This window comes from Lactuca serriola, chromosome 5 (assembly GCF_051521515.1).
Source record: "Lactuca serriola cultivar US96UC23 chromosome 5, Lser_US96UC23_V15, whole genome shotgun sequence".
NCBI classification, from domain to species: domain Eukaryota; kingdom Viridiplantae; phylum Streptophyta; class Magnoliopsida; order Asterales; family Asteraceae; genus Lactuca; species Lactuca serriola.
Window position 1 is genome coordinate 339,528,119 of NC_136412.1, and position 10,884 is coordinate 339,539,002.

Below are 10,884 nucleotides of genomic sequence, written 5' to 3' on the forward strand. Positions count from 1 at the left end.
TTATTGAGTAAAGTCATACACACAAAAAAAAATGTCATCTTAAATAGAAATTTTGGAAAATCTAATATTTTTTCTGATATATTGTGCAAGATAAAGGGTGTTTGGGATTGTGGTTTTAAACAAAAAATCACTTTTTGGTATAAGTGTTTATCAACTTATAAGTTAGCAAAACGAAGTTTTGACTGCAAATGACAAATGTCATACCCTTGCAAACACATTTTTTTCAGAAAACTCGATACCACAATGCGACGGGTATCATTTACATCAAAATTCTATTATCAAATAAAGGACTTTTGACATGAAATTTCTTAAGTTTGAAAGATTTATTGATGATTTTTTGTAGACAAATTAAATATATTCTTACATTTTATTCCTACCAATCCTTCTACCCATTTAAATGATAATATTTATCATATTACTATCCAAAAATATCATTATTAAGTGTTACACATGTCATCATTTAATTGGGTATGATGATATATATGAACAAATGTTAGGAGGATATTTAATTTCGGGTTAGTGACCAAGAGGGTAATAAGGTTTTAACTTTGTCTATATTAGGTCCTTAAGGTTTTTTTTGTACATATTACACCAATATGGTTGTATATAACTGTTTAAAAAATATAATAACGTTTTAATTTTGTCTACATTAGGTCTCTAAGGTCCTTTTTTTGTACATATTACACCAACATGGTTGTTAAAACCGTTTAAAGAGTGGTAATAAAGTTTTTATTTTGTCCATATTAGGTCCATATTTTTAATATTTTTATAATTTCATCTAATTCTTTTACAATTTATATTAGTATCTAGTTAGATGGCTTCATCATTTCATCTTCTCATTTTAGTCATCCATTCGTCACAACCACGGTTTCAATTGAAATGTTACATAACAAATTTTTGTCATTTTTACAAAAAAAAAAAAAAAAAAAAAAAAAAAAACTAATAATAATCAAAGTCTTAATGATTAAAGCTATGCTTGGTGCGTCACAACTAGCTGATAAACTAGTTTATTTTTCAATCTTTTTTTTTAAATTGTCATGTTTGGCAAGCTAAAAAGTAGCTTATAAGCTAGCGTTTTAAAAAGTTACTTAAACTAGTTTTTTAAAAGTTAAACGAACGGTGAATGCAGAAGAAAGATATCTCGAGATTAGTCGTGTTTTTGGAAGTATGAACATGAAGAACATATTATGAGTTCATAAGAAAAGACTAAGAACAAGAGAGAATAATAATATATTTCATGAAGAACATGGTGGGAGAGAAACTCTCCCTAGGTGGGGAGAACCACCACTTTCTCTCTCTAGAATTACATTGTAAGAAAAGTGTAACTCTAACTAAGAAAATGATTAGCTAGCTAAAGGAAATAAAAGACCAACTCTCCCTTTATATAGGAGGGAGAGTATTTACACCACAAAATACAATAAAGGGAAAATACAACCTAACTATCATTCATTATTTGTGGAACATTTACATGCACCAACATTCTCTTCCTAAATGCTTACAAATGATGAGAGATACAATAAGTGATACAAGACTATAATACAGTAATCTGACTAGCAAGTGTGGTAATAAAATGAAATCAAGTGCTGAAATATCTCTGAAACTCTAAAGTGTCTGTGAAATCTGAAACTGACCATGAATCTCTGAAATGAAGGTCTGCAGCTTCAAAGCACAACTAATGAAGCATAAAAAATAAGATCCAAATCTTCAAACCAGTCATAACCATCCGAAGAAGGAGGTCACCATGAGCAAGTAGAAGATCCAATAAAAGAAACACTTTGGCTTCAAAAGTCTGAAAAACATCTCGAGTTCTCGAATCATAATACACCAAAAATTCTTCAAAGAATAACCTGCTAAAAATGTGAAGCATCCATAAAATGTAGTCCGGATAAAAAATAATGTGAGTCTAAAAACATGGTCCAGCGATGCCAAAAATTTGATCCAAGGACCAAACATAAGTGCCACGTCACATCGCCAAAATAATCTTCGTCTTCAACATATCACAAATCCAAACTCATGAAACCATAAGAATTGAACCAGATACGAACACAAAATCATCCTATGGTAGAGTCCGAATAATAAATAATCTGAATCGGAAAACATCGAGTAATGCCAAAAATTTGATCCGTGAAGACCAAAAATAAGTGCCACATCGCATCACTAAATAAATAATCGTCTTCAGAAGTCTTCAAAAATCCAAACTCAAACAATAATAACCAAATCTGGATGATATTCTCTCCCTATTTTTGATAACCAATTACCGGATTATCAAAAATCAACAAATCATCGGATGGAGAGTGTCGGATACCAAGAGCTAAGAGAAGTTCTCCCTAGATGTATGAAGGGTCTTGATAAGAAACGAGAAAGAGTAAAATAAATACTCTTGCTGTCATGAGGAGGCGGGTGACATAGTTGCTGAAGCTGTGCTGAGAAAATCTGTTGTGCCAGAAATAATATCCAAATATCCAAACTGCGGTGCCGGAACACTTGAAGTGGTCTTCAATAGAGAATAAAGTCCACATGCTTAAGATACATGATTCGTCAACCAAAAATCAAGAGCGCCAAGTCATAATATCTCATAAAGTGAAGGATGTGAAACACCTTGTTGATCAATCGTCGTTGCGGTGCAAGCATCACAAAAAAATAATATGAAGTCCGACTGCGGTAGGAGTATTCTTCCAATAATAATAACCGACATGAAATGAATAACCAATGTGACAATCCATAGCTAGGTGGTGGCAAAAATTAGTGTTAAAAAAATTGGTTTTAATAATAATAAAAATAATTGGTTATAATAAAAAAATGGCTAAATAAAAAAATTAGTGTTAAAAAAAATAATTGGCTAAATAATAATAAAAAAAAATTAATCAATTAAAAAAATAATGTAGAAAAAAAATGAATTAAAAAAATAAACTCTAGAAGAAAAAAAAGAGGGTTTTGAAAAAAAGGAAGGGGAGGAAAAGAAAGGTGGGGGAGGAGGAAGAAGGAAGAAGGAGGGGGGAGGAGGAGGCGCTGGACAGAGGAGGTGGGGCAGATCCGAAGTCTAAGGGTTGGTTGCGGGTCTAAGTGATTGCGGGTCTAAGAGTTGGGTGCGGTGGGAGGCTACAGATGGAAGGGGCGTTGCTGATGGAGAAGGAGCAGGGTGCGGACGATGGGTGACTGCGGTCCGAACCGAGATGAAATGCCTGCGGTAGGCGCGAAGGCAAGCGACTTCGGATGAGGCTTTAGAAGAAATCGCATGCGTGCCAAGGATGCGGATCAGTACCTGCGGATCCGAGGCTGCTGTCCGAGACAGCATAGATCAGAGATTGCGGTTGGGCTGAAGGACTTCGGTTCATGGAAGGGGCTACGGACCAAGAGGCTGCGGATCAAGGCTTCGAATCAAGGTCTGAGAAGGGCTCCGGGGAGGCTTCTCAGGGGACTCCGGTAGACAGTTTTTGGCTGCGGTTCGGGGGTTCGGAAAGGGCTGAACAGGTGACGAAAAATGCTATTTTTTCATGAAAAATGGTACCGCAAAGGCCATTTATTCATATTTTAATAAGATAATCTTTTTATAAAGCATTTAAGTCAACAAATGGTCTTGGGAAGGCAAAAAGAGGAGTGTGCAGGGGGTTTTTTAGGGGATAAAAGGTGATGGGATTGGACTATGTCACATGGTTTTTGCTTGGGAAGGTAAATATGAGTGAATTACTCTTTACCCAAAAGAACAAAAAGGACAAAGTGCTTTTCACAAACACAATTTAAGTCCAAATTTCTTCACATTAAAGATTCACAACAAGAAAATGAGGAATAAAGAACTTCATACCTCAAGGAGATTTCCATGATGCTGGGTAAAAAAAAAAGCACCACTTCAAGGAAAATAAGCCCATTAATTGTGTCTTCTCATCCAAGAGTAAGAGAACTCCCTGGAACAAATTCTTCAACAACCTGGAGACCACAAAATTAATTTCTTCACCAAATTTCTTTTAAGAACATCATTTTCCAACAGAGAATAGAACAAGCAACAACAACAACAATTTATTTTACTAAGATAGAATCACCCATAATATAGAACTAAGAAAGAACTTCATAAAAAAAATTCCGGTTTAAAACCCGAAATTTTTTCTTGCAGAAACATGGAAAAATCACAAGATAATCACCGAACGGGAGTCGTTCCCTTGAACTAATTGTGAGGTCTTCAAGGTACGACTCTGATACCAATTGTAGGAACCCATTTTTATAACGAACAGTGAATGCGGAAGAAAGATATATCAAGATTAGTCGTGTTTTTGGAAGTATGAACACGAAGAACATATTATGAGTTCATAAGAAAAGACTAAGAACAAGAGAGAATAATAATATATTTCATGAGAAACATAGTGGGAGAGAAACTCTCCCTAGGTGGGGAGAACCCACCACTTTCTCTCTCTAGAATTACATTGTAAGAAAAGTGTAACTCTAACTAAGAAAAGGATTAGCTAGCTAAAGGAAATAAAAGACCAACTCTTCCTTTATATTGAAGGGAGAATATTTACACGACAAAATACAATAAAGGGAAAATACAACCTAACTATCACTCATTATTTGTGGAGCATTTACATGCACCAACAAGTATCTAGTTAGATGATTTCATCATTTCATCTTCTCAATTTAGTCGCTCATTTGCCACAACTGCGGTTTCAATTGAAATGTTACATAACAAATTTTGTCATTTTTACTAAAAAAAACTAATAATAATCAAAGTCTTAATGATTAAGGCTATGCTTGGTGCGTCACAACTAGCTGATAAACTAGTTTATTTTCAATCTTTTTTTAAATTGTCATGTTTGGCAAGCTAAAAAGTATCTTATAAGCTAGTTTTTTAAAAAATTACTTAAACTAGTTTTTTAAAAGTTGTTTTTTTTTTTAATTTTTGAATATACCCCTTGCTTAATTAAAAAAACATATTTTTTAAATGATCTTTTATGTCATTATATAGATTTCAGATAGCTTATAAGCCGGTGGCGAAGTCATGATCAAAGTAAAAGGGCATTTAAAAAATATGTTTTCTTAATTAATTAAGAGGTATATTTGGAAATTAAAAAAAACTTTTAAAAAACTAGTCTAAGTAGTTTTTTAAAACGCTAGCCTATAAGCTACTTTTTGGCTTGTCAAAAATAAAAACTTAAAAAAAATCGAAAAATAAACCAAGTTATCAGCTAGTTGTGCCGCGCCAAACATAACCTTAATCATTAAGACTTTGATTATTATTATTATTATTTATTTATTATTTTTTTTTTTGGTAAAAGTGACAAAAAGTTGTTATGTAACATTTCAATTGAAACCGTGGTTGTAGTGAATAGGCGACTAAAATGAGAAGATGAAATAATGAAGCCATCTAAGTAGATACTAATATAAATTATAAGAGTTAAATAAAATGATAAAAATATTAAAAATGAGGCTCTAATGTAGACAAAATTAAAAACTTATTAGCTCTCTTTAAACGGTTATAACAAACATGTTGGTGCAATATGTACAAAAAAAAGACTTTAGAAACCTAATGCGGACAAAATTAAAACATTATTACCTTTTTTAAACGGTTATATATAACCGTATTGGTGTAATATGTACAAAAAAAACCTTAAAGGACAAAATTAAAACCTTATTACTCTCCTAGGTCATTAACCCATTTAATTTCTCTTTTTTGTATATTAACACCCAATATTTTCAGATGTTCATATTTCAAACTTAAGGTCTTTCAAATCCAGAAAAGTCATTTACTGAACAAAAGTTTGCAAATATTGGACATTAATGAACAAAAAATTGTAAATTATTAGTTGGTTACAACAAAACCATCAAAACTTGCTAAATTTTAAGACTTTTACATTCATGATACCATCAATTGGTCCTTCTTCTACCCATGTTACTTTTTAATTTGTCAACATTCTCATCCATACAATAGAGTTCTTTTATTTGCCTTGTGTCATCTTCTATAGATTAATGGATAGCAAAACCAACATAACGGTTTAAAAGTAATTCGAATCGTAAAGTTAATTTGTAATCTATATATTCATGATAAGATCATTTTCCAAATAAGAAATGACTATTTCCAAAGCAATACATTTGAAGTAAGTTATTGTGCATTAAACATTACAGATATTGTTCTGGATCTAACCATTTCTGTTTAGGAAAACCTAAAAGGAAAGTCTATTTCTAGATTTTAGTATTTACTTAGAAAACATGGCCGGAGGTATTCAGATGACGGAGGATTTTATTGAGAAGGGTTTTGGTAACGTAACGATAGGCAGCTTCAGTTGGATGGATGCTATCGAAAAACAAGTAGTTTGAAGGGTTTGTACATAGTGGAGTAAGATATGTACATATTGGTCCTGCTTCCAGTAACCCAGTTCCACAGCACCCCACTTTCGTATGAGTAAATCCTACAAAACACATTTAAAAAAAAAAAAAAAAACTTATTTAGAAATACAGAAAATCACTAAATATATCAAAATATGATTAAGTAGAAACGAAACTAAAGTTAAACTCTCTTTTACTTTTTATATAAAAATGATTACCAATTTTGTGTTAGTCTACCTGTCAAACTATATTCACCATTAATAAAAAAATCATTTGATGCAAAATGATTCTTCATTTAATGTGGATTTGCTCTTATTAATTCGTACTTTTTTAATCAATTTTTGTTGGTGAGAATCTCGAAAAACATTTTATCAGCAAAAAAATAAAATAAAAAATCTTATAGTGTTTGTATGATGTTAGGTTGAAAGAAATTTTGATTTTTTTTAAATACCGAAACAATAACTTAAATAAAAGAAAACAATTTTGCATTATGAATATTTGTTTAGGAGATGGGTCCAATGCAAAATTGACTTTGTGTAACACTCGAAGAAATAATATTTTTATTGGAAGTCTGGAAGTCTTACCTTGTTTTCATTGTTTTTTGTGATTTTCTCTTAGAAGTTTATGATTTTATTCACATTTTAAAAGATTAAAAAGGAAATGCCTAATAATATATTTGAATCTTCTTTTTCTTATAGTATTATGAGAATTTGTTATAATATTGTTTTCTTTGAAAAAAAAATCTTAATTAACCATCATAATTTATTATTGTGATTTTCTAATATGTGCCCTAACATATAAAAAACATTAAATATTACAAATATTATCATAACTAAATATGAAATTCATTTATTATGGAGATTATTAATATATTTCATATTTAGTTATGGTAATATTCCTTATAATAAATGAATTTCACATTTAATTTCTCTTATGGTAATATTTATGATATTTAATGCTTCTTATATATCGGACATGTTATAAAATCCCTTTATTATTTCACATATTATAAGAATCAATGAAAGAGTCAACGTTATAATGTGGCATGAGAAAAAAATAGATAATAGAATCAAAAAGGTAAAAATCTCGGTAAAATGGAATCCTTTTAAACAAGTTACCTATTATTATATTATTATGGTTGAATGTTGAATAGACAGTTACAGTATGATATCTTAATATAAAAGTCAAAAAAAGCAAAATAAGTATACTATAACAAACAAATTAATGAAAATATACTATAACGAACTTGATAATTTTTGTAACTGTGTAGATAAAATAAAGTTGTTTGTTGGAGTAACAAACTTTGTTCATATCACAATATATATAACCCTTTCTGTAAAACTTTTTTTTTCGATTATTCTCAAACTTTAGATAATAATAATTCAAGACAAACTTACTTGTCACACTCTTGGTAATCGTATTCTCAAACTTTTATTATTTCATGTTCTTTAAAATATTTACTATAAAATATAAATAAAATTACAATTTACTATAAAATATAAATAAAATTACTCGTTTTGTTGCGATAATAAATGAATTGAAATTGGTTTTATTAATGTGAATAAAAATTAATGTCACAAATTTACCATGTTTTCGTGGATTTCGGATCATCTCCGTCATCGGATTGTAGATATCTGCGTACATAATTCGGCTTCCTTTCAGAGAAGATTGAATCTGCGGCAGCAGATTCATGAGCTTCTGATTGTACACTCGAGCATCGGTGTTCTGATCCGTCAAACATGTTCTCGAGAATCTGGACAACATTTGAATCGGTAAACACCCCATCGGAGGTAGCCCTGAAACCACCATTGTTCGACATCCGAGCTTGTACAGCCCCTATAAACCACCACCACAAAATCAAACAAATGTTTAAATAAAGACATAGAGAGAGAGAGAGAGAGAGAGAGAGTTACATTGACGAAATTCTGAAGCTTCTTCAATATATAATCCTGGTAATCGTCCATGGAGAAATCATCTCTTCTAGAAGGCAGATCGTAGTAGCTAATGGTGAAATCATTTGTTCCAGCACTAATTGACACCAACGCCCCCTCAATTATCCTATTGGCTTCTTTGATCCCCACAACTTTCTTCAATCTCTTTATATACTCCTTAAAGTAATACAACTGCTTCGTAACAGGAATCACCTGTGAAATCTGAGCCGTCATGTCATCGTACCCCGATCCGGCGGAAGCGAAGTTCACTCCGGTGCGGATATCAAAATCGGAGATATTAGGCTGCAGGAACGGAGGAACGGTTTGTTTTATTCCCAGCAGAGACGCCCAAAAGTCCGACACCAGTTTTCCGTTTGAAAACCGGCCGGTGGGGATTTTTCCAGGAAAATCTTCCCCGTATGGGGGATGGTCGGCTTTGAATGGGGTATTTATGTAATTGTTGTTGCCGGAATCTGCAGTGGAGTCGCCAAAAATGAGGACGGCAGGGAATAGATGGGTTATGTTCTGACTAGAAAGGGCGGTGGAGACTTTGAGAAGTAAGGCGAAGATGAACACGGCGAAAGCCATAGAATTAGTGATGAACTAGCTAGTCCTACGGAGGCCTCTTTGACATGCAAAATGTATGTGATATATATATATATATATATATATATATATATATATATATATATATATATATATATATATATATATATATATATATATATATATATATATATATAAAGATTAGACTAAATTTATTTATAGTATTGAATTAAATTTTTACTATATAATTATCACTAATAATTTTGATCTTATCCAGTCTAGTGGTGTTGAGATTAGAATTCTAAAATTTTCATTAATATAGCAGTTTATATATATATATATATATATATATATATATATATATATATATATATATATATATATATATATATATATATATCATTTAAAAAAGTACTTTTGCATTAACTGAATATAGAATATTTAATATGCTATTTTATAACATAATAAATACCAATATTGACTCATACATTGAAATGTGACAAAATGATAAGGAAATTGTTTTAACATAGAAGCGTTACAAATAACTTGCAAGAAATGTAGTAACAGAATAGGAATATAGGACTATAGGACTGACATACAGTTTTCTTGTTGATAGAATATTGTGTTCATTTTGGATTAGAACAAAGACGATTTAATAGCTCTCATCTCATACTCAGAAGATAGAATAATTGATAGAATATTGTTTTCATTGTGCAAAGAAATTTAGTTGTTGTCTTTTTATTATTTTTATGTTTTGTTATTATTTATATAAATTACAAGGACCACCCAACCTCCCCTCCCTCCTCACCAACCATTAGCTCAATAGCTCTCATCCCAAACTCACAAGAAACCAAAAACAATAGCATGTTGAATTATAGAAATTACGATAAGAATTTTCTTCTTCGGATTCACTCATAATGCTCTCCTATAACGGAAATACGCACAAGTGGTTTGATTGTTATTTTCAATTATAACCTTACTAGGTGTGAGATTCGTATACTACACAAATTAATTAAAAAAAAAGTTAAATATAGAACTAATAGAAGGAATAAAAGTATTCATTGCAAGTTATCATTATGTTCATTGCATTTAATACACTACATATATTATATATAAATCCAAGTATTATATGTCTTTCAAATTTTTAAAAAATGAACAAAAGGAATCAGAAATTGACATGTAGATTATTTCAAAAATACCATAAAATAACAAGTATCAAAACTAATGAGAGATCAACATGTGGTAGAAATGATCTTAATTTGTTAGAGTATGTGTCAAAACTAATGAGAGGTGGACATGTGGTAGAAATGATCTTAATTTGTTAAATAAGGTAGGAAACAATTTTACAAAATACTCTTGCCTTATTTACTTTAATATGCCTTTCCAAATGGTTCACAGTTAAGAGCCCTGAATGCAAGTTCTTGTTGTTTTTTCTCAAACTATACTTTTTTTTTGGTTAATAACCTAAGAGGGTAACATATTTTGTGTTTTGTCTATATTTGGGTAATCATGTTTTTTGTACACGTTTGACCACTAAACTTGTTTGAACTATTCAAAATAGGTAATATTGTTGGTAATTACTGGTGATATTATCGTATTATGAACATGTCAAACAAGTTTATTGGTCAAACGTGTATGAAAAAAAAAACATTGTTACCTAAATGTGGACACAAATCAAAGTTTGTTACCTAAAGAACTATTATGTGATGTGTGCGTTTTGACCTGGATCGTAAATGTAACGTCCCAAATTTCAAACCAAAATTTTATCTTTAAAAAGCATAAGTAAAACAACCATTTTCCATAAAGATGCAATGCCAATTTGTTTCAACCACAAAATACCATGATAACATGAAAAACAAAGTATCATAATGTCAACAGTAACGAAAGTCTAAAATCATAATCATAGGAGATACTAATGCATCACAGTTAAGATGGAGCCTTGTCACTGCCAGAAGCACAACCTAGAAACACTTAATCCACAATTATAAGCACAAAGCTTAATTAATTGCCAAAATTATTACAAACATCACAATAATAACTATATATAAATATATATTGCATCTTTAGCTGACGACCTCCTCTGGTCTTGCTATCA

General features: G+C 31.0%; 1 protein-coding gene across 1 annotated transcript; it reads right to left on the minus strand.

The window, feature by feature from the left end:
* Positions 1–6,039: 6,039 nt before the first annotated feature.
* On the minus strand, positions 6,040–8,878 carry LOC145055353 (GDSL esterase/lipase At1g58430-like). Its single transcript, XM_079003647.1, has 3 exons — positions 8,226–8,878; positions 7,899–8,148; positions 6,040–6,395 (listed from the first exon to the last, which is right to left on the minus strand). Exons 1-3 carry the CDS (start codon positions 8,829–8,831, stop codon positions 6,187–6,189), a joined length of 1,065 nt encoding a protein of 354 aa, XP_078859773.1. The 5' UTR covers positions 8,832–8,878; the 3' UTR covers positions 6,040–6,186.
* Positions 8,879–10,884: the final 2,006 nt, after the last annotated feature.